Raw genomic sequence first — 24,501 nt, forward strand, 5'->3', positions numbered from 1 at the left:
CCAAAAAAAGCCACTGTTTGGATTTAAATAGGCAAACACTTAAGAGTCTATGATTAGATCATTATTGCAGGGATTATTATGTTTCTAGCATGTTAGGCAACAGTTCTTCTAACTCTAATTGATGGAGTGTGTAGCTTTTCATTTCTTAAACAACCATGAATGAAGACACATCATGGCCATATTCCAGGATGACAATGTAAAGATGCATCAGGCTCAAACTGTGAAAGAATGGTTGTGAGGGAGCATGAAGAATCATTTTCACACATGAATTGTCTCCTCTGAGTCCAGACCTTAAATTCATTGAAAGTCTTTGGGATGTGCTGGAGGAGACTTTACAGAGCGCTGGACTCTTGCATTATCAATACAAGATCTTGACCAAAAATGTATGCACCTCTTGATGGAAATAACCTAACAACATTTTTTTCCAAATAATTCTTCATGCTCCCTACCAACCATTCTTTCACAAATTGAGCCTGATGCATCTTGACATTGTCATCCTGGAAAATGAGCATGTGTCGTCTTCCTATGGTTGTTTAAGAAATTAAAAGCTACACACTCCATCAATTAGGGTTAGAAGAACTGTTGCCAAACATATAATTTGCAAGAAACATAATAATCATTGCAACAATGATCTAATCATAGACTCTTCTAGAATCATTTGCCTATTTAAATCCAAACAGCGACTTTTTTCTTTTTTTTTGGCCGAGCAGTGAATATTCATACAAATCGGCATCACTGAAATATTTTTTTAAAGGTCTAAAGGGGGGGCACGATGAAAAAAAGTTTGAGAACCACTGAGTTACAATTAAAAAAAGTTCTCAGTTAGGGGTTTGGATTAGGGTTAATAATAGTATTTATAATTAGCTTTAGTATTGACTTATAGATAGCTAAGTAAATGTTTGTGTTTTTGTCTTCCAGGGCACAGAAAGCATATCAAACAACACTACAACAAATGATCAGGTAGAGACTTTTAACACACTTCCAAATGCATTACAGCAAAATGCTTATACATCCTCTAGTTTAAAACACACTCTGTCTCTGTGCTGAAGGTGTGTAGCTCAAGGCCAGTGCAACAGCAGTCTGTGCCGAGCGCACAGAACTGCGGCATGGAAGAGGATGAAAAAGAAGAGATGAGGGACGAAAAGAGGAGTGATGAGGGGAGAGGTGAGCTGTAGCCATGGATAATGATAATGATGATATTAAGAGCTCCATCTGTGTTAAATTACATTTAGCTGGATTCGTATTTATGGCATTAGCTTAATACGGAGTGCTTTTTTATCAAAGTGTCAATGAGAATCTTAGATGTAGCTGTGTAGCTTTTTCTAAGTCAATATTTTTTATCTTGTTATATTTTTTTATTCCTAGATTCTTCTAAATCCAAAAACGGCAATGGTGAGAGAAAAAGGAGGAAAGAAGACGAGGAAAAAGATGACAAGCAGAGAAAGAGATTGAAGAGGTTGAAAGCAGGGAGTGTGTCCGACCTGTCTGAGAACAGCGATTCTGAAAATTCCAGCTGCAGAGTGCAGGATTCATCCTCGGATTCAGGATCAAAGAAACAGCTGAAACAGCGTTACACTTCAAAGAGGCCATTGGACTGTGAGGTTCACCCCTCCCATAAAGGTGGGGAACCTTCTCCCAGCCATTTAGGAGATAGTGAGACTCAGAAATTGAGAAAAACTCCTCCATCCGATTCTCCTAGTGCATCCTGCAATGGGGCATTCAGTAACACAGAGGCACAGGAGTGTGCTGTAGGTGTTAGTGGTGGAAAATCAGATGAGAAAGGTGATGGAGGAATGACAGAAATAGAGGACAGGAGTGAGGGGGCATCTCGAGAGGACTCAGAGGCTGTGTCTGCACTGCTGGCATCCCAAGAGAGTGAGCAGCTGGTCTCCATTGAAACCACATGCGTGCTGCTACATGCATCACCTCAGGAGTGTGAAGGAGCGGAGGGTGAGCACGAGATGTCAACAAATGATTCAGAGGTCAGAGGGTCAGAGTTCACCCACGCAGAGGCCAGGAGGTCAGAGTTTAACCAATCAGAGGTCAGGAGGTCAGAATTTCCCCATTCTGTGGCCATTACCACCAGCAATAACACTGCAGTCACAGTAGAAGAGGAGCCTAGAGTAGCACCTACTCGATCTCCTGTCAAACCTGGCAGCAAAAAGGAGGATGTGGATTCTAAACAGAGATGTTCTCCAGCAGCTGTGAATGCAGAATATGGACCTGTGATTTCTTTGGAAGCTACCCACAAGCGTAGTGTGCATGCCAGTCCTTGCTCCTCTCCCGAGATCATATCTAAAGCTCAGACTGTTTGGGAGATGTCCAGACAGAAGCAGGGTGCATCTCTAGAGATGGGCCTGTTGAAAGAGGACACTCCTCTGCCTAAATCGATGGACAGAACTCTTAGCTGCCTTAAAATGGCACCCAATCCGAAAGTGACCTGCTCCACAACTCCAGTCCTGACTCATGCCCCTTCTCCATCCCCAAACCGATCCAGAACCCCTACACTTTCTCCTCCCGGTACACCTAATTGCACTCCCACTCCAGACAAGTCCACCAAAAGTCCCCTCATTGTGGACAGAAAGGATCCCTTCACTATATACAGAGACCCTGCGTTAGTCAGGGCGGAGCTTGAGGCCCACCCCACCTACATCCAGCCCCCTCACACTCCCCCAAACCCCAAACACCACCTAAAGACGCCATCTCCCTCCTCCAGCTCACCCAGCCTTACCCCTGCTTCCTCCCACAACAAGCTACTGAGTCCCTCCCCTCATCCTGCACATCTCTCGCCCATTCCCCTCCACTCCCAGCCTCCCCTCTGCTCCCTGAATACACCCCACTCAACCATCCCTCACCCGCACCTCCTTCCATCCCTCCTGCCTGCACTGCCCCCATCTGCCACAATCTTGGCTGGACATCCTCGTATCGGAGCCCTGGGACTTCCTCACCATCCTTTAGCCCTTCCGGGTAACTCGTCTCTTCTGGGCCAGACCACTGGTGCAGCTTCTTTGGCACATCTTGGCCTCTATCCCCTCTTGTGGCCTCCTTTCCCCAATGGAGCCCATAGCTACCCTGGACTGGGCCTGCAAGCATCCAAATGGACACACCCAGACGGCGCTGGCATCTCTGACAGCAACGTGAGGAGGGTAAGTGACTCCCATATTCTGGAGTCAGTTATGATATTAAGCTTGGTCGGAGCTGTGGTACAAAGTGGGTTGCTCTGACACATAAAAATCTTGTGGGGACCTTGGTTTGAGGGCTCCTATGACTCCGTTGGGTTGCTCAGTGGTTAGCAGGAAGTCAGATGGTCTTTCTGTGTAAAGTTTGCATGCTCATGGGTTTCCTCCGAGGGCTCCAGTTTCCCCCACAATCCAAAGACATGGAGGAAAGGTGAACTAAATTGTCTGTAGATGTAACTGTAAATGCGTGTAGTGGGTGTCCAGGATGTTTCTCTGCCTTTGGTCTGAGACGCTTGGATAGGCATCCCCATGATCCTACATGGGACAAGTGGTTTGGAGAATGGGTGGATTATAGACTGTCATTTGAATAAAAAAACAACAAATTGGATTGGATTGGATTTTAAGAGTTTTATATTTCAAAAGGGTTACAAACAATGCAGCAAGTTGTATTGGTAGCACATACCTGGTGTTATTCCTGAGTTGTTGTGTGTACAGATTATATTTGTGTAGGTACTTAAGAGATCATAGCTAAACCTCATGTTGTCACGGACACATTTAGATGAATCGGAGCATGACCATGAGGTGTGCATGCTGGAGAGAGAGTTCCCCTTCTGCTAATACTGTTATAGACATAGTGGGTATTATCCTGACTCCTCAGAATGTCATGCAAGTCAATGATGCTTGTGTAATATCATCTGGTTTAGTTTTAAAGCCCAGATAAAACATCAAGAGGCAGGTTATGGTATTATGGACGCATATTGCAGTAGGTTTGTGTGCATTGTGACTGGCTGAATAGAGATCTAGGGAACAAGAAAATTACAAAGAAAGCTACAACAAGAGATGAAAATAATGATGAACTGAAAGAAAGTCATCCAGGCAGAAGATTTCTTTTATAGTTTTATTTATATGGTATCAGGACATCCTTGAGTCGTCTGTAACCAACTATTCATCTGTACATGTATTATGGATATAAACAAGATTGTGTTTATCAATGTGTGTGTGTGAGAGTGTACACTTGTTTATGCGAGTTCTTGTATACTTGGAGGGGATTGACTCATGTCCTTGCACATTGTGTATTAATTTATTTATTTGTTGTCTCCCTAAGGTTTGAAGTCCTTTGACTTCTCTAGATCAATCCAAAACAGGTTCTGTAAATAAATTTGTCTGAAACTCTGTATGTTTGTCTATGTGGTAACAGAATCCCCCAAGCCCTTGGCATTCTCAACCCACCCCTGTTACTAATGCAGACGGTCAAGGGATGCAACCCCCACTCCCCATCCGACCCTCCAGTGCGGACCCTCAGAGAGCATCTAGGAGCACTCAACATTGCATGCCTTCCTCCAAAACCACAGAGTAAGTTTTTATCTCACTCCTGCACACACTTTTTGTTTGACTTCATATCATTGTTGTAATTAATTTAGTTACATTCATATAGCGCTTTTCTGGCTACTCAAAGCGCTTTACATATGTTAGGGGGAATCTCCTCAACCACCACTAATGTGCAGCATCCACCTGGATGATGCAACTGCAGCCACATTGTGCCAGAACGCCCACCACACCAGCTTATTGGTGGAGAGGAGACAGTTTATATGAAGCCAATCAGTATATATGAGGATGATTAGGAGGCCATGATGGACAGAGGCCAATTGGCAAATTTGGCCATTAAACCCCTACTCTTTTTCCGAAGGACATCCTGGGATTTTTAATGACCACAGAGAGTCAGGATCTCTGTTTAACGTCTCATCCGAAGGACGGACTCTTTGACAGTATAGTGTCCCCATGACACACAACCGCCTCTCACTCACTAGTCATTCGGTTGAATAGTAGTGCTTGTATTACACATGATTTTAGTAATTTCTGCAGGTTTCGCACACTCACACCAAAAGCTATACCATTGATCTATATAAGTGGCGTTCTCATAAAGCTGCCTCTCAAACTGCTCGCAAGAAGCAAATTGACTTCTTTTTCATGGCTTATTGCACTTAAACTGTCAAATACATACAAAATGATGTCAAAATTCAAGTCCTGCCGAATATTCAGGTAAATACAAATGGCTTTGGAACGTAAATAGCTGAGAGAACTCATGTTGTGCAACAGTATATTGGATCTGTGCATAAGCTCTTTAAGTGACACCTGCTGCTGTCTGTCATGTCAATCAAAGAACAAAAGACAAAGAGAAAATCACGTGCTGCTTTTGACTGAATAACTTTTAAAACTTTAATTGTAAGCATTAATCTGTATTTAATTTTTACAATGAAATCAGTAACACAGTGTTATTTTACATTTTGATTACTTTCATTTCTGTAGTATTTTTTTACCTGAATACAACAGTTAGACCCACCTGAAAAACTTAAAGCCATGTTCATTTCATTTGTCTCTTTATTCTATCGAATTTATTTGTGCTATTGTTTACAATTTGTTTATTTGTTCTTACTGTTTATTTGTCTTTTTTTGTAAATCTAGTTCAGTGATACAAATAAAGCCTCCCTGTGCTGTGTGTAAGCTATTACAACAAAATTACCCAAATTATCAAAAAATTATGAGATAATAACAAATTATCTGTATATCAGTATACATTGCAGTTTTCCCCTTGGCATTGAAAATGGTATCAAATATCAATAGTTTTCAAGGTATCGAATCGAAGTTGGAAATTCCAGTATCGTGACAACTCTAGTACCTTTAATTACAAAAGATTAATTTGCTGGGTGTTATTAATTTTCTATAAATGCTTATTGACTGCATTTAGAATAGAAATGGTGACGCGGGCTGTCTTAACCAAGATCTGACTGTTGAATTATTAAAACTCGTATTACCAACCTGGGGTTTGCATTAATAGTGTGCATTAATTTTCAATTAACTTCCTATGGTCCATCATCAATTATATCTTACTTATCAGACATACTGACCCTTGCAACAAGCTTTTCCACATTCATTCCTGCTGTTCTTTTTTGCTAGAGAGCTGGATAGAAGAGCCGTCACCGAGAGCACAGTCATCCACACTCACTTCAAGTCTGAACAGGAGCGTGTCCGTGCAGCGATGGGCAAAAATGGGCTGACTTACTCCCCAGGTGCCCCTGAGTCACCTCCAAGTCGAAACAAACAGCCACTTGTTGTTTATGATCTCACAGGTGAGAGACCTAACCGCTACCAGGAAGAGAACCGGCGCATTCTTCTGGAGAGCAGTGAGGTGGCTCCATTCACTGCTAAACTGGGCTCGGATAGGGAACTGCGATACACTAGAAGTCCCACATCTGCCCTTCCTTCCAAGGAGAGGGAGAGCGAGATGGACCGAGAGAGAGACCAGGACCGAGAGAGAAATGTGCATGCATTCAGACATACTCTTCCTCCCCGGCCACAGTCGGCCCATCCCACCCCAACCCTCACTCCTAGTAGCTACTACTCTTTGCCAGCCAGCAAAGAACTTTACGACAGGCTCAGTGCCAGCAACACAGTTGCCCCTGTCTTAACTTCCTCCAGCTCACAGTTCTCAATGAGAGCCAGACCTCCGCCTCTCATTAAACGCCACCACGAGAAAGAAGAAGGTCTCCTGGGAAAGATCACAGAGCAACTTGCACATAAAGCATCTTCCATGATGGCAGTAGATGTAGCAACGGTGGAGAGAAGGGGGCAAGGCTCTTCTCTCATTTCTGTCTCCTCTTGTCCCCGCAGCGTGCCTTTACTCCACCGTGCCCCTATTTTCCACCCTCCGGCACCAAACGTTCTAGTTTCTAAAGACTCTGGACATGGCAGATTGTCCCCGCCAACTCTCACACCCATTCAGCCAATGAGCTTGTCTGGAAAAGGTCAGAAGCAACAGAGGCCACCCACCCTGTTACCTGAGCTCAAACATGCCACCTTAGATGGGAAAAGACCTGTGCCAGAGAAAGCAACGTCATCACAAGCCTGGGATACCCACTGGGGTGGAGTCATGTTTGACAGGGAGAAAGTAGGTGGTGGGCACACAACAAATGGAGGTGTAGTCAAACCACAGTCGGCCACTGCGTCAGTCATTGTACATACAACAAGTCACACACATACTACAATAAATTACACGGTGTCTGACAGCTTAGTTTCCCGGGTGCAGTGCGGCCACATAAAGCCATTGGAAAGTTTGTCTAACCCACACTCTAAGGAGGGCAGTGTTCAGTATAAAAGAGGTGTCCTGTGGACCCCTGTGGATACTGTTCACCCCATCAACATGACGACCCAAAAGGGAGACCTCAACACACCCATAAACATGACAACCAAACCTATTAACACAGCTCAACCGAGTCACGGAGTGACACACCCCTTAACAAATATGAATGCCACATGCTCTAGGATAGACCTAATCGCAGAACACTGCAAGAGGAGAGACGGTGGAGCCGTTCAAATGAAGATGGAGCCATCTCCCACCTCTTGTTGCACTTCTAGAGAATTCCCTCATCTGAAGAAACACAGAGCTGGACTAGCCACTGCTGAATCTAGACTTAACACACATACAATTCAGCCTCAACACACTACACATCCTTCAGATGTTTTGAAACATACCTCTTACCTTTCAAATAGTAGGTATGGGACTTACACTACACTCGCTACACATACTGTGTGTTCTACACATGCTTCGGAAAGAGAAAAAGAGTCTGTATTCAACACTAGCACTTCTGAATGTCTCCGACTGGCATCAGGGACTTCTAGCCCTTTACCAACAACCACACAAGGTTTGCTAACCAATGAGCAGATACCTGCTTTGGCCGTAACAAACCAGTCAACTCAATTCAGTCAGAACAACTACCATAAACTGAAAAAAGCCTGGCTGACCCGCCATTCTGAGCAAGATAGAGAAAGTACGGCCTCCCAAACACTAGATGGCACTAAGACAGCTGTAACTGTGACCAGCACAAGCTCCTCTGTGCCAATCAAGCAGGAAGTGAATGGACTGGTGGATAATTGGTGCACTCAGGAGGACAAAGATCCCTCCTTAGACAGCAGAAAGTCCAAAATAATAGACAAGAAGCCTATTCAAGATAACAGGAAGTCTAGTTTAGAGGACAGGAAGTCTAATAGTAATGCTACAAGTTTCAATTCAGAGGACAAAAAATCTGTCAAAGCCACTGAGAAACCAGTGACCACGGGCAAGAAGTCTTCCTTGGATGATGTTAAACCTCTCTTGGACAGAAATGGAAAGCTGGAAAGTAAGGAAGCCTTTGTGGAGGACAAGAAACCTAATGAAAGACGATCAACCTCGCTACATATGAAGCCCGAGAGGGAGAAACAAGGCGAGAAACGCCCATTAGAGTCCAGCGGTGACAGCGAAAGTGGAGGAGACTCCGGCAATGAGAGTGAGAGTGGTGGATCAGGACGGAGGTTTAAGCGGCAGTCGAAGTCCTCTTTTAAAATGAAGCCGAATGACAACCAGAAGAAGAAAGTAGACAAGGAACAAGAGGAAGAAGAGGAAGAGGCCAAACCCAATGGAACTTTGCAAAGTGCAAAGGATAAGCCCCAACAGAGGCTCGCTAACAGCAGTGAGTTTTCCCACCTGTTTAAATGCTGATGTATGTTCAGGCCTAAAGAAAATGTTAATAATTAGAACATCAAAACATTGTCATTGGTATTAAAGTGAAAATAACTTTCTTCTATAAAGAAAGTTTTTAGCATATAAACCAGTTTAGACCTAGTAAATGATAAATAAATGATATATAAAATGATATACCTAATATAGGTTTTGCTATATGATATGTAATTAAAAAAAAATCTTTTCTTGTTTTTGAGTTTGAAATCAAATGTTGTTGTGTTGTAAGTCATCTCATACCTAATCGGCCTTTATAGAAGATTGTTCCCAAATGCCTATTGAAAAAATTTAATCAGAAATGAATATACCTTTGCAGTATTCAATGTTGCACTCCTCTATAGCAGCTCCTTTTAAGCATTAAGTCTTTGCCTAAATATAATTGAGACTCAATTTCACCATGGCATTCAGAAAAGGGAATGAAGGCCATGGCTATACAAATTATGCCTATTCAAACTGATGCTGAGAATTCAAATGTGTACTCGTCTCAACTATGTTATTTCTGTCTCAGATGGCATCCCTCGCTCTGTGCTGAAGGACTGGAGAAAGGTGAGAAAGCTCAAGCAAACTGGAGAAACTTTCTTGCAAGACGACTCATGTTCAGAGGTCGGGCCCAACGTGCAGAAGTGCAGAGAGTGTCGCTTGGATCGCTCACGTAAATCTCATGAGCCTGCCATCTCACCCGTCTTCTGCCGATTTTACTACTTCCGACGGTTCGTTTTTCTTGTTGTTGGCTACACTGTTCTTGGACATATGTGAAGTCCCAGTGATGCACTTAATTTAGGTTTTATTTGTTTCATTATTGGTGCAATATACAGTGGAATCCAACTTTAATGATAGCATTCACTCAAGTTTGCATAAAACCTGATAATCATATTATTATCCATGCTTTGTGAATTTTTAATGGAAGCAAGAATATCTGAACTTTTGTAGCGTTCACATAGTAAATGTCACAAATCTCCTTATTTCAATAGTGATTAGTGTGAAGTTCGAAATGTTTCTTAGTCATATTGTCATTATTTCCTTGTTTTATTTTATTTAATCCAATCAGCAGCAGTCGTGCTTAACGCTAATTCTTTCCATTCTCTCTTCAGTCTGTCGTTCAGTAGGAATGGCGTTGTCCGTGCGGATGGGTTTTCGGTGTCTGAGCAGACAGATGAGGAGGCGGTTACCGTGTGGATGGGGAGCTCAGAAGATGACGAGGACAAAAAGAGGAGCGAGATGGACCTTGAGATGTCAAAATCTGTCCTTGCGTTCATCGGAGACAAGTTCTGTCAGCTCATAAAGACAGAGGACATTGCATTCACCTGGGTCAAGAAAGACAGTACGTTTGTGTGGAATGATGGATACACAAAGTCTCTCATTCCTTGTCATTTTGTCTTTCACCTTGATGTCTTTTCTCTCTTTTTCCAGCTCAGATCATGTGGAAGCGAGCGGTGAGAGGTGTGAGGGAGATGTGTGATGCGTGCGAGGCCACTCTCTTCAATATGCACTGGGCATGTCACAAATGTGGCTTTGTGGTTTGCATGGACTGCTACAAAGCCAGGGAGAAGAAGAAATCCAAAGGTCACTTGCAAATACATCACAGATATTACTATTGATTTTAAATGTACCTACAAGATTCCCTTTTCTTTTCACCTCTCTGTGGAAGAAGCCAGCTTAGACCAACATGGTGGCCTAAGGTGGTTTACGCTGGTTTGGTCTAACAGGTTAACTGGTATTACTTGCTGACAACATGGTCTTGCTAACAGGATTCCAGTAGTCATGGAAAACCTAAAAAAAATATCAGGAAATGGTAAAATTGTGATTTCCAGAATAGCGAAGGGGATGGAAATTATTTAAAAAAATGCTAAAATTAACTTCTTTTTTTAAGTATATATACATATACATTTCTCTTTGTGAGTGCAATCTATATAACATGTTTTTAAAATCCTTACCTCGAAAGAGTGGAAAACTGTGTGGGAGAACTGTTTTCATTAGTCATGTATACCAAGGAAGTCTTAATGGTTACGGTAGTTAAAAAGACTTATGGGGCCATCAGCATCCAAAACATAACACATCCTGTTTTTTTCAGCAGGTTTTTTGGTTGTCTCTTTCCACACAATTTGTATATTTGTCTTAATTTGTCTTTCAGATAAGGAGATGTATGTCTGGGTCCGATGCGTGAAAAACCAGCCTCATGACCTGAAGAACCTAATGCCTACTCAGATTATACCTGAAAAATGTAAGCATTGGTGTAGGTTTGTGTACTTTTTTTGTATCTAATTATCACATCCTGTTCTTTGTCACCTTTGACTGTGAACCTGATAGTAAAAGTAGTGCATTGCCATCTTTTCGTAAGTGTTGGTGGACATGCAGAGCTCTATGCACTCGATGAAAGAAAAGTTTGGAATCTCATCCTATTGTCCCTGCACTGACAACAAACCCCTCAACCCCAGCATGGCCACTACCAACGGACTCTCACCAGTAAGACTCTAACTTCACATGATGATGTATTTTATGGCAAGTCACAAAATTTGTGTAGCTTTACTTGCTTTAGATTTATATTTAGATTGATGCATTTGGCAGACACTTTTATACAAAGCGACTTAGATTTTGCACTCAAGATAGACTTGATTAGTTCATGCATTTCCTGGGTGTCAAACCCATGACCTTGGCGTTGCTAAAGCCATGCTGTATTGCTTAAGCAACAGGACTGTTTAGATGCATATAAAGCTGTATAGTTGAATGTATCAATATTTTATATAAGTGTTTGTGTGACATCAGCTTTCAGACAGAGATCAGAGTGACTTGAAGAGCCGGCAGATCCCAGATCAGCAGAAGAACTCGCAGCATGTCACACTGAGAGCGCACACTGAGAGAAGAGGTAAGGCAGTGCCTACAAAAACACACCAAACCAAACACAGATCATTCATACATTTTGCCCTTGCATCTCTTCCATTTAAATCTGAGTTTTTTCCTAACCAGTCATGTCCACAACTAGCAATGTTTTATTTGTTACTTTTTAACAACTTGCAGGTAGCCCCTGCCCCCAGATAAATCTCATTGGTTCAAAATTTCTCCTTCAAATTGTGTATTGAGCATCAAATATGTTCTTTTTTTCTTTGCACAGCAGTTTGTTTTCATTGAAAAATTATTATACCATGGTCTGGGTGAATACTCGATTCTGATTGGCTGCAGGGTGTCCATTAAAAAGTGATAATGTACACCTAGGAAAGGCGTCCCGTCAGTTTGCCTGATGACAGTTCTAAATGATTGCGCTGGCTCAAACTCACTGATCAACTGCTGCGGTCGGGTCGCTGTGGCCATGTTGCTTGGCAACGCCTGTATACGGGAGATATTAAATAGTGCGCTCGACTTAATAAATAAAAACCCTCACGATTTTTACTCTAAAACACATTAAAGTATTATTAATTGATTAAATATTTCTTTCTTTCGTAAGTGACCATGGTATAAGCGGGGTTAATGCCCTTCGAGGTGTCCATTGACAGAAATTAATGGATTAATTTAATTAATTAATTAATTAATTAAAAACAGTCGGATGGTTCACGCCTCCACGTCGTCCATTAATTTCTGTTAATGGACACCTCGTCGGGCATTATCCCTTACTTAACTTCCTGTCGCACCTGGTTTTAGCACAGTTTTGACACATTCTGTGTATTTTCTGAAGAAAACACTCTTGAGATGAGTGGTTTTAATATGTTCTTATTTATCCAGAGAAGGCAGAGTGTGACAGTATGGAAGCTCACAGTAGGAAGTCCATGAGCTCCGAACAAGGATCAACATTGCGTGACCTTTTGACCTCCACAGCTGGGAAGTTACGTCTTGGGTCCGCTGGAGGTGCCTTTGCACCAGTTTTCAACTTATCGGAACAGGTTTGATAAATACATGATCATTCAAATCCTGTTGATAACTAAACTAGGTTTAACACTTGTAACAAACTCTATTTATGCTCCATTCTTTAGGTAACCCAGAACACTCGCATGCCCAACATCCTGGATGACATCATTGCTTCTGTAGTAGAAAATAAGATTCCCGCTACAAAGATGGCCAGGACGGGGCTGAATCAGGATTTGCTGCCAGAGGAGGAGATGGGGCAGCGACCAGAGGGGGTGAAGCTTGATGAAAGCCCATTGGCTGATGCCCATACCGTTGTCCCTCACGATTGGCTTGGAAACCACCGGCTGCTTTGGCTAAAAAATCACCTTCACCAGGGCAACCAAATACTGTTCAAAGAGAACTGGACACAAGAGCAGGTTTGTATATCTTACGCCAGTGGAGTATTAACTATATCTCTATTGATACTAGGTGAGAAGGAGATTCATTTACAAGAGAAATTATAGGGAATTAGTTTTACATTCTGTAAAAATTAGGATTATGACAAAATTAGGATGAAACCTCTTGGGATTTAATTACTTAAAAATAACTTGCTGTGGGAATTTTTGATATCAGTTGATTTTAACTGAACTTAGAAATGGCTTCTTGTATGAACTTTTTTTTATTTTTTTTATTTTATTTTGTTTGATGTCTCTTTAGCCGGTGCTGGTCTCCGGATTGCACAAGAGTTTGAATGCTAATCTGTGGAAACCTGAGCACTTCAGTCATGAGTTCTCCAGCCTCCACAGTGACCTCTACAATTGCAGAGACGGGAGCGTCACAAACTCCAAGGTCAAGGAGTTCTGGGATGGTTTTGAAGATGTGTCAAGTGAGTGATCCAGTTTAGCATTTCTGCATTAATTTCTAATTTGCTGAATACGATTTTTGTTTGACTCTGTGGACTAAATGTTATTTGCATGCTTGTGTATGTGACCCATAGAGAGGCCTAAATCTGCTAAAGGGGAGTCAGTGGTGTATAGACTGAAAGACTGGCCATCAGGGGAGGAGTTTCTGGCACTCATGCCTGCCAGGTACTGCCACCCTTGGAAATGTTTGAAGCATATGTTGTCTTTCAGACCTCACTAGTATTTGCATAAAATACCACTTTGTTTTTTTTTCCACTTTTGCTAATGTGTCCTCAGTTTGAATACACTTTCACCACTATTTGAATACACCTTTACTCAAACTTAGAACTCAGGCATGCAATAACAGTGCAACAAGTGCCAGGATTAAAAACACATTCATTTTCTCCAGAGAAATAGATTTCTAAATGACCAGCCTTCTAATTAAAGGGATAGTTCACCCAAAAATGAAAATTCTGTCATCATTTTCTCACCCTCAAGTTGTTTCAAACTGGTATGAATTTCTTTCTTCTGCTGAACACAAAAGATATTTTGAAGAATATGGGTAACCACCAAACAGTTGACGGACCCCATTGACTTACATAGTATGGGAAAAAAATACTATGGAGACTATAAACTGTTTGGTTACCAACATTCTTCAAAATATCTTCTTTTGTGTTCAGCAGGAGAAAGAAATTCATACCGGTTTGGAACAACTTGAGGGTGAGAAAATGATGACAGAATTAAATTTTTTGGGTGAACTATCCCTTTAATGAGAAATGTGGGATTGCTTTTTATTTTGCACATGTTTCCGTCAAGCTCTACATTATTTCTTGATTTGAACAAAAAAGTAAAGAAATTACAAGCCACATTAAACAACACAAGTACAGAATTATAGTCATCCTTATTATAAGAATAAGCAGAAAACATTTGAATTGAAAGTTACTTAAATAGTTTTGACATAAATCTTTTTATTTTATTTTATTACATTGCTTTAATTCCATATCTTGTGTGCACATCTCAGATATCATGATGTGATGAAGTCTTTGCCGGTACCAGAGTACACAGACCCAGAGGCTCACCTGAACCTGGCCTCACATCTGCCCTCCTTCTTCATTCGACCCGACCTTGGTCCTCGCCTCTGCTGTGCCCACGGTATTCTTTCTTCCCTGTAGTCACTGACAGTACTGTTGTGCTCTTTGTTATGCAATGGACCTTATGTTCCTGTGTTTTTTCAGGTATAACAACATGTCCAGAGCAAGATTTTGGGACCAGTAATCTACATGTTGAAATCTCAGACACCATGAGTATTCTGGTATATGTCGGGGTGGCCAGAGGGAACGGAGCCCCATCTAAAGCAGGTACTTCCAAGTAAACATGACATTGTTAGGCTGAATGACAGACATTTTCCTCTTAAATATTGATTTGCCTTTGTAAGTTTGCATAAACTTTACATTATTTAACAGTAAAATGTATTGCTTTGTAAGGGAGGTTGATTTGAATGCAGAAACATCCTGCATATGGAGTTTAAAAATAAAATGACTCAACAGTCAATAGTTGCACATCGATACAAATACATTCTTTGACTACCTATAACCTCACTGCTACCATAATGTCTCTTTTAATGTTGATAAATGTTTTTTATTTAAAAGATTTTCCACTCAGGCTTAGTGCAGTATACTTGCATGTTTACAGAGTCTTGCCAATTGCTAAAATAAAAACTTTATTGGCGTCCTTTAAAATGCCACCATGAGAGTTTTTAAAGGAATATTGTGAACCATAACGTGTGTGTGAAAGACTACATTCATTTGGTTGTTAAACCCTTTTATGTGTTAGGTGTATTGAAGCTATTGGAGGGGGAATTTCTGGATGAGAGTGTAAAGAAACGACTGAAAGACCCTAATGAGATGCCAGGTGCTCTGTGGCACATCTACATGAGTAAAGACCTACAAAAGATCCAGGAGTTCCTACAAAAGGTATTACACTACTTGATCATGTAAAGCTTATGACCTTATGTACTTATAGGTAAGGAATGAGTTGCTCGAACTAATGCAGTAAAGTATGGTGTGCCACAAGGCTCTGTCTTGGGCCCTTTGTTGTTCTCCCTCCTTCTGAATCATGCCATTTGCTTGCATTGCTATGAAGACGACACGGCTCTGTATTTCCTCCAGATTTAGTTAGCTCACTAAACACTTCATAGTTATATTGCTGCTTTATTAGACACCCCTCCCCCAATCATTGAGGATATGATATTCATGCTCTTGTGTGTGCATGTAGGTTGGTGCTGAGCAGCAGACTGAAGCAGATCCAGGGACAGACTCAGACTCGGAGTGGGACGGTGATGCCGACCCCCTGCGTGAGGGAGGCTGGTATCTGAGCCCCAGGCTGAGACAGAAGTTACAGGAGGAATATGGCGTAGAGAGTCGCACACTCCTCCAGTTTCATGGAGATGCTGTTATCATCCCGGCTGGAGCTCTGCACCAGGTACTTTACCACACTCGCATTTCCAGCTACATCCTCCTAAAGCAATCTGTCCTGTGCTCTTGGGAAGGATTGCTGGTTTCTTAAAGCTGTCAAACCACCAGGCATTCATTATTAAGCATTTCACGCTGTGTCTTTGTAGGTGATGAATCTGCACAGTTGCATCCAAGTGAATGTAGACTTTGTGTCCCCTGAACACGCGCACAACTCCTATTATCTTACTCAAGAGCTCCGCCCTCTCAAGGACCAAGTGAACTATGAAGACAAACTCCAGGTACCTCCATCTTCCTAATGTGACCTTATTTTGTCGATCGTTAAATTTCCATTTCTACTGCATCATGCTGGTAATCTCACCAACCGTGAAATCCTATTGTTCCAAAATCATGCTTTGCATAACTGTATGTTAGTGGCGTTGTGCCTCACAGCATTTTCAATTCATTCTTTTAAAGTCTGACTTAAAGGGCAACTCTCACCAAAATGCAATCTAGGGTCTTTTTGTTTATCTACCCGAGGCAAACTTTCGTTTAAAAGCATAATTAGAATGGAAACGCCACTTTTAAGTTTGACCGTATTTTCGTTTACGGTCAAATTGGCTTTTGAATGGGAGTGCATGAGGCACTACTGTGATAGCATCAAAAATCACTATTTTTAAAACACTAAGAAGGCTCGACACAACATGAAACTTTGCTTGAAGTATCACCAGGGGCTCTACACATGAACTCCAGCATTGAGAACATCCGCCAGCATTTTGACAGTCAAAAATAGTTGATCTCCGAAAGCAACGTAACAGGGAGGAGAGTAAAGATGGAAAGCTCCTAAAGCTTAGTTCCATATAAATTCATGGATAATTTGTTTTGTCGTTAGTGAAAATCAATATTGACCTTGTATTTGAAAAAGGATCCTCATATAAGAAACAATACTAAAATTCAGAGGCAGTTCATTCACATTCGGAGGACCCCCTCGAAAATGAGATGGTGCATCTCAAGGGGTTATCCTTGAAAATAAAGAAATAAAGATCGACTATTTTTGACTGACAAAATGCCGGCGGACACAGCTACAGTGAGTTGTTCAAAATCTTTTTTTTTAGTAAACTCTTTGTAGACAATGTAGTCAATGCTCGAGTTCATGTGTAGAGCCTCTGGTGATACTTCGAGCAAAGTTTCATGTTGTGTGAAGCCAAATAGTGATTTTTGATGCTATCACAGTAGTGCCCCAAGCACTCCCATTCTAAAGGCACTTTGACCGAAAACGAAAATACGGTCAAACTTATAAGTGGAGTTTCCATTCTAATTATGCTTTTACATGAAAGTTTGCCTCGGGTAGATTAACAAAAAGACCCTAGACTGCATTTTGGCGAGAGTTACCCTAATAAGGCTGGAATATATTATTATATGATTTTTGCTGCTATTTACAGTTTGAAGGAGTTGAACCAGATTTTGGTCACTTGGAGTTGACCGATTGCACAGAAAATCATAGTGTACGATCGGCACAGACTCATTTTATGATTCCATCCAGAGAATATCAAACATTAGATATTTAAAACGCATATTGTTATCATCTGTCATGTGTCTTCTTGCAACAATGCATGTGAGTTAGAACAAGTTTAGAATCATTTAGTGTATGATGTCCAGTTTTCCTTCTGTAACCATTGGCAAGTGAATGATGCCTACTTGCCTAGTGTTTTAAATCTGTTCAGAAGTTGTATAGTGTATTGCAGCCTTTAGTAATAAGAGGCATGATGTAGCCATAATTGCTATTACAGTTTTACATTCCCTGATTGTGATACTTACATTTTTCCTAATCCAGTCTAATTAGGCACAAGTAAAATCTGATTCCACAATATATTTTCATCCCTCTTTATTGTTCAGGTGAAGAACATCTTTTATCACTCTGTGAAGGATGCTGTGGCCACATTGAGGAAGCATTTAAAGGAGAAGAACACAGACGAGGTAAAACAGGAGGAGGAGTCCTGACAGTGCATCTCCTCCTCTGTCCAAACCCTTGGAGCATAAAGACAATACCAAGATTCTCCAGGAAAGGAAAGAGCATCCGTGCTTAGACTTGATTTCAACTAAATGGGCCACTCTGCAAGATTCTGTGACTTCCTCTATGTCACTTTCTTCTCTTTGATTTTATTCTCATTGTTTGACCTTGTCATTGTCTTCTTGCACGTACAGGAAGTGAGGTAAGTGGTACAGCAAACAAGATGAAAGTAGTACACTGTGCTCTCCAGACAGGTGCAGTGAGCTTTAAAGCCCACTTGCCGCACATGCAGAAGGCCCTGGAAAACAATTAGAAAGAAAAACACTGGCAAATGTTTTTCCAAAGGTGTTAACGATCCGTTACACGTTCTTCATCAGTAGTTCTTGCACTGCGAAGTGTTCACCATGCTGTGTTTCGGACAGTTGGAGAGAGCAGAGATTCTAACGCAATCATTGCAGCATTCCATCACATCAGCAGCTGCCAAACTGACAGGTTTTATTATGTTTGAACAACATTAAATTATTTACAGTTTGGCAAATACTCACTGTGCAGAGGGAGAATATTGAAGAAGTTGCAGTTTATTCTGTGTTTGTTTGAAAAAAGATCTTGTGAAATTTTCAGCTGAAATGTAATATGTAAATAGCAGAATATACATATATAAATATATATATATAAATATATATATTAATTATGATTTTCTATAACATGGTGTGCTTTATTTGCTGTATGTGTTGTTTGCTACTGTATGTACATTGAAGTTAAAGAAATGTTTTACATTTTCCATTAAAAATGGAATAATCAAAATGTATTTGTCTTTCAACTGTTTACATGCTCCATTAATATCCATTAAAAAAACTATTAAAGATTATTCATTCAGTTTTTTAGGTTTAAATTAAAGGGATAGTTCACCCAAAAATGATTGACTTATTCAGGTGTTGATTTAATGCCGTATGACTGTTTATTGACTGCGTGTTTATGAGACTGTATTCGCTAACGTAAAGAACCAGCAAAAAGTCAGTTTCACTTCACTGCTCTCACACACGCTTTTATAAAGTGTAAAACGAAGTAGAATGTAGTTTTTTAGACAAATACTGCTCAATTCTGACACATATCAATAATATGGCTTAAAGTCATAAAGCATTGGCACCACATTTCACATCTGTGATGACATTTCAGATTGAATCAGGAATATTCAACAAGAAAAAGTGTTTTCCTGTTTATTCAATTACATGTTCAATAAGACAAGGAACATTTATCTATTAACAAAAGTAAATAAATAGGGTCAACTTTCACCCAAAACAACTCTAAACTGACTGAAGTTCATGCTTTCAGTGGCTGCTCTCATGCCAGGTGATTCACCACTGCTCAGAAGTTTGAGGTAGTGTAGGTGTATGCAGGTCTAGCTGTCATTTGCCATCTCCAACAGTAGCTGGATCTGGTTCTGGAGGTCAGAGGGCACGTGCAGGAGCCTCATTCCCAGCGGTGAAGGCTGAGCTAGAGAAGCTGTGGGGCTCTGATGCTACTCATAATGGTCTCTCCTCAGACTAGCATTCTCTGCCTTCAGTCTCTGGTGTTCCTCCATCAAGCGCTTGTTCTCCACGAGCAGGACAGCCATGAGCTTCCACAGGTCAGCGATGGCAGTGCTCTGCTCTTCCAGTCGAGTCTTGTCATCTTTGGCAGCCTTCCAGCCGAGCGGAGGACTTTGGACGACTGTTTGACCGGGACACTGTGTTATCAGGGACGAGCTGTGTTTTGAAGGGCTGACCAGGATCTTTCCTTTGAGTTTAGCCTGTTTGCAGCTCATCTTGATCTGTCGCTGCTGTTGGAGATGTCTGTCTCTCTGGAGCTCTAAAGACAGCCGTACCTTGATATACATCAACATGACTGTACTTTACAACAATGTCTACACTCTGAAAAGAAAAGGTACATACAAACCCTTTCCAAAAAATTAGAATATCATGGAAAAGTTTATTTATTTCCATAATTCCATTCAAAACGTTAAACTTCCATAGATTATAGATTCAGGGCCCACAACTTAAAGGATTTCAAGTATTTAGTTGTTTATTTGTACATAATTTGGGCTTCCAGCTCATAAAACCCACGGAAACAGGATTTCAAAAAATTAGAATATTACATGAAATCACACAGTAATTACACAGTGATCCCATGGTCATTGAAGCAGGTTTTGGTTCTTTTGGCAGTGTGGGCCGGTGCAAATCCTGCTGGAAAATGAAGGAAGCATCTCCATAAAGCTTGTGTGCTGAAGGAAGCATGAAGTGCTCTGGAAATGTCCTGGTAGACGGCTGCGTTGAGTGGACGGCACAGTGGACCAACACCAGCCGATGACATGGCTCCCCAAACCAACACAGACTGTGGAAACTTCACACTGGACTTCAAGCATCTTGGATTGTGTGCCTCTCCATTCTTCCTCCAGACTCTGGGACCTTGGTTTCCAAATGAGATGCAACATTTGCTCTCATCAGAAAAGAGGACTTTGGTCCACTGTGCTTTATTAAATCCAGAGTCAACGCAGCCGTCTACCAGGACATTTTCAGAGCACTTCATGCTTCCTTCATTTTCCAGCAGGATTTGCACCTGCCCACACTGCCAAAAGAACCAAAACCTGCTTCAATGACCATGGTATCACTGTGTAATTACTGTGTGATTTCATGTAATATTCAAATTTTTTGAAATCCTGTTTTCGTGGGTTTTATGAGCTGGAAGCCCAAATTATGTACAAATAAACAACTAAATACTTGAAATCGTTTAAGTTGTGGGCCCTGAATCTATAATCTATGGAAGTTTAACGTTTTGAATGGAATTATGGAAATAAATAAACTTTTCCATGATATTCTAATTTTTTGGAAAGGGTCTGTATATGTAAAAGAACGTTCATTGTAGCTTGTACCTTTTTGCCATTTCGTACTTTTTTTGTACAGTACAAATTTAAAAAAATGACGACACATTTCCATCTGTTTTATGCGCATTTTGGGATATCAGATATAATATAAGAAGATGTGCAGTCTTTAGAGTCCTTGTTAGCGCGCGCCTCCCACGCCAGAGGCCCCGGATCAAATCCCGCTCGGAGAGACGGCATCTCAAAATGTGCTTTGATCATTCTGAAATACCTGAGCCAAAGTCTGTTATCAGAATAAATTGGTGTAATTCTCTCCCAAAAGCATCTGGATTCCCAAACACCAGCATCCGAACGCAAGAGAACATAGCCGTGTTTATTGTGTTTATAAGTTATTTATGATGTAAGAATAAAAGAGCCACAGTGGCTTCACCGAGTGCAAGTTGCAACAACTTCCATTTTTATTACAAATATTTTGCGCCAATTTCCCAGGAAGTGGCGATTTTGTTCTCTTGAGCACATGGGATGGAAACGCTGTTTTATTCGCAAATATTTAATGCGATATTCCAGTTGTGTTAGAAAGTTAAATTCGCAACTCTGCATAAAAACATGGTTGTAAAAAAAAAGAAAAGAAAAAAAGTATTACTGTTCAGCTTTCATTTTTCGTTCTTTTCTCCATTTAGGCTTTTAAGGTGATGTTGATATCAAACCTGTCAAAAATGATGATACATGTAAACAATAGCAAAATAAAAAAAGACACTGAACAGAACAATTGCAAGTGGTTGAATGGAACTACTATGGTTGCTGTGTTATAACAACTTGGCAAAATTCACTTTACAAAGTGTTACTGAATGACAAAATGAAGCAGATTAATCTTAAAGCACTGAAAACTTAACATTTTGGTTATGATGTGGATTGTCGCTGTTACAGCACTCCAAAACAACATTTACACCTTCAACTTTAGGTACAATATTTGTACCAGGAAGTTGGTTAAAAAAAAAAAAAATTCAAGAACTTACTTTTATTCAGTAAAGAGGTATTACACTGATCCAAAGATTACATTGTTACAAAAAAAAAAAAAATCTATTCAGAATCCTGAAGAAATGTATCACAGTTTCCACAAACAATAGTGAATAATTTGATGGAAAATTATAAAATCAGCTTATTAGAATGATTACTGAAGGATCATGTGACACTGGAGTAATGATGCTGAAAATTCATCAAATAAATGTACTTTTAAACCTTATTAAAATGGAAAAGTTATTTTTTAAAATTGTAATATTTCACAATATTAATGTTACTGTGTTTTTTATCAAATAAATGCAGCCTGGTTGAGACTTCGTTAAAAAAACATCAAAGAATAAAAACTTATTGACAGTAACGCGAGTCTTTACTAATATCTGTAAGTATGCCGACGTGGAATCTGAGACCATCTGTATCATTTGCTCTAAAGTTGGTCCAGATTCCATATGGGTCAGTCTACAAGTTACACATATTTACAAAAGAAAAGTTTGAGATTTTTGTGATATGCTCAACTATCACCATCCCTCATAAACTATATTTGAACATTATAAAATCCATTTAAAGAGTGAAAGACAGGACAAGTAACTGTCAAAGACACTTAATAGGTCTAGGCCGACGGTTGGAATGGAGTCACGCTTGTCATGAACCTCGTCTTACCTGTTCAGTGTGTGTCGTTGAGAAGGCCTCGTTCAACAGCTCTGAGCAGAGAGAGAGACAACACACGTTAGTTTACTCCTTCATTTATCTTCCTGTATCTTTGCCAGTTCTTCATGTGTGGATTATCTGGAGAACGCGGTGGGCTTCATTACTTTACCTGCTGCTTCAATATGGCATGAAATCGCCTCTTCATACTTCTCTTTCGCCACCAGCTGATCTGCCTCTCGGCCGTAATGATGGGCCTGTAGTAAAGACAACTGCCATGTTTTCTGGGGAAAGAGGGTTACAGGATTTAAATAAGTATGTCCCACTTTATATTAGGTGTCATTAACTATTATGTACTTACATTAAAGTTAGGTACAATGTACTTGTGGTGTTCATGTATTGCAAAACACTTTTGCTGCTATTGCGGTGGGATACGGACAGGTTTGGTGGTATAGGATTAAGTATAGGTCAACAGTGTCATTATAGATGTGATTACAGCTGTAATTAATAAAGTACAATGTAAAAACACGTATTAAGTGCATTGTATCAAATTATTAAATCAACTCTCTGGTTGTGTTCGGGTCATTTTGACCAGGAGAGAATTTTCTTTTTCCCAAAAAATCATTGCATTGGACTAAAACTTGCTGACTTTACTCTCCTACTTCCCCAAAGATCTTTGAGGATTTTGAGAAATACCAAAGAGTTCCAAAAAGAAATAGAAAACCTGTCCTAATTTTATGAAAACAAGTTGAGAAAAAAGATTGAAAGCAAGATTTGGTGAATGTGGTGTATTCTTAGGAGCTAGTAAGTCATGTGATGTGTGTTTGAACCTGAGTATCAGTAAAGTGTGCTTGAAGGCATTTGTTGGCCTCGTTAACACACAACAGTGAATATATATATATATATATATATATATATATATATATATATATATATATATATATATATATGTATATATATATAGCCTATTATAACAAGTGGTTTACAAGCAAATTTTAAAAGGCCGATTATTTTTGACGGGGAACACAAAGTGTGTTACAGGTTTTCAAAACAGCACAAGGGTTAAATGTTACACATAGTTGTAAAAGTGTTCAATATCAAAAGTGTTGATGCTTGAGTCTTAATACAGTGACTATATATGGAATCCAAACTATACCACGTGTCAGTCAAAACATTTCATAACTCTTAAAAGAACATTATGATTTTGGAAATATTGCATAATCGTCACAATATTTAGCTTTTTTTTATTTATTATTTAGTTTATTTATTTACTAGGTCTAAATAAGCTATTGACATAAGGCTCTTACAAATTAAAACTTGTTAATCACATTAAAGGCTTGAAGTGGGACATATTGTGCGTATTTAAAACTTTAAACACGTCAAGCCCCAACTGAAAAACTTTCGTTTTTTTTTTGTTTTGTTTTGTTTTTGTATTGTATCTTTATTAACTACAGTTACCACAAGTTGCCAGAACATAGTATAAAGTTATACAGTGATACATATCACTTACACGATTTAGAGGGCCGTCCATTACTTCCATTTCTGTTTCATCCCCTGGTTTGACAGATTTAACTATGTTTAATTCCTTAATTTCTCGCCACAGAAACTGCAGCGGTGAGTGAGTGAGTGAGTGGACTGACCCTTGCGCAACTTCACGCGCGTGCTTGTGTGTGGTGACCTTTACGGTCTATGGCAGTGACGTCAGAACGGAAGCCGGACTCCACAGTGTATGACGCCATCTCCTGGACAACACCGGCGCATCACTTATATATCAGACAAACTGAGGAGAAAATACTATCGCGTGCGTAAATATTGTGGAATGCTTGGTTTGTAGATGAGCAGCAGTGCATTACGAGGCTGTGCGTCACATGGAGGCTATAAATGGAAAGCTCTCACGACATAATTAACAAGAAAAATCACAGATGCTACTGCCAACTCTCACGCACTGAGCGTGACACTCACGCAATTGACACTTTTCATACGCTCTCACGCCACACATCCATTTTCTCACGCACAGAAAAATTGCGGAGCAAAGAGGTAACTTACTTTTAATATTAAACTAATTCTCAGCTC

The 24,501-nt window shown here is 40.3% G+C and overlaps 2 protein-coding genes across 2 annotated transcripts in view; one reads left to right on the forward strand and one right to left on the reverse strand.

Annotated features, from left to right (window-relative positions):
• Nucleotides 1–18,500, forward strand: part of jmjd1ca (jumonji domain containing 1Ca) — a 91,595-nt gene extending 73,095 nt beyond the window's left edge. The window contains exons 10-27 of the mRNA XM_079852497.1: nt 4,378–4,532; nt 6,135–8,683; nt 9,239–9,440; nt 9,822–10,051; nt 10,141–10,293; nt 10,862–10,951; nt 11,069–11,193; nt 11,494–11,593; nt 12,445–12,602; nt 12,693–12,983; nt 13,264–13,432; nt 13,544–13,634; nt 14,470–14,600; nt 14,684–14,806; nt 15,282–15,421; nt 15,723–15,929; nt 16,069–16,200; nt 17,795–18,500. Of these exons, the coding sequence (XP_079708623.1) occupies nt 4,378–4,532; nt 6,135–8,683; nt 9,239–9,440; nt 9,822–10,051; nt 10,141–10,293; nt 10,862–10,951; nt 11,069–11,193; nt 11,494–11,593; nt 12,445–12,602; nt 12,693–12,983; nt 13,264–13,432; nt 13,544–13,634; nt 14,470–14,600; nt 14,684–14,806; nt 15,282–15,421; nt 15,723–15,929; nt 16,069–16,200; nt 17,795–17,899 (5,151 nt within the window). The 3' untranslated portion in view covers nt 17,900–18,500. The remainder of the gene's footprint in view (nt 1–4,377; nt 4,533–6,134; nt 8,684–9,238; nt 9,441–9,821; nt 10,052–10,140; nt 10,294–10,861; nt 10,952–11,068; nt 11,194–11,493; nt 11,594–12,444; nt 12,603–12,692; nt 12,984–13,263; nt 13,433–13,543; nt 13,635–14,469; nt 14,601–14,683; nt 14,807–15,281; nt 15,422–15,722; nt 15,930–16,068; nt 16,201–17,794) is intronic.
• Nucleotides 18,501–18,850: 350 nt separating this feature from the next.
• On the reverse strand, nt 18,851–24,120 carry nrbf2a (nuclear receptor binding factor 2a). The gene is made up of 4 exons (XM_079852490.1): nt 23,939–24,120; nt 22,601–22,712; nt 22,444–22,484; nt 18,851–19,773 (listed from the first exon to the last, which is right to left on the reverse strand). The coding sequence occupies exons 1-4, from the start codon at nt 23,966–23,968 to the stop codon at nt 19,429–19,431; spliced, it is 528 nt and encodes a 175-aa protein (XP_079708616.1). The 5' UTR covers nt 23,969–24,120; the 3' UTR covers nt 18,851–19,428.
• Between the last annotated feature and the right edge of the window lie 381 nt (nt 24,121–24,501).

Source organism: Squalius cephalus (assembly GCF_949319135.1).
Source record: "Squalius cephalus genome assembly, chromosome: 20".
Lineage (NCBI taxonomy): Eukaryota > Metazoa > Chordata > Actinopteri > Cypriniformes > Leuciscidae > Squalius > Squalius cephalus.

What these genes read in the sequence shown, in the direction of transcription:
- nrbf2a (XM_079852490.1), bottom strand. Translation starts at nt 23,968, where the DNA reads ATGGAAGTAATGGACGGCCCTCTAAATCGT. An exon ending in ATGCCATATTGAAGCAGCAG is followed by an intron (nt 22,485 to 22,600) that starts GTAAAGTAATGA and finishes CTCTCTGCTCAG; the next exon opens with AGCTGTTGAACGAGGCCTTC. An exon ending in CAACGACACACACTGAACAG is followed by an intron (nt 19,774 to 22,443) that starts GTAAGACGAGGT and finishes ATGTATATCAAG; the next exon opens with GTACGGCTGTCTTTAGAGCT.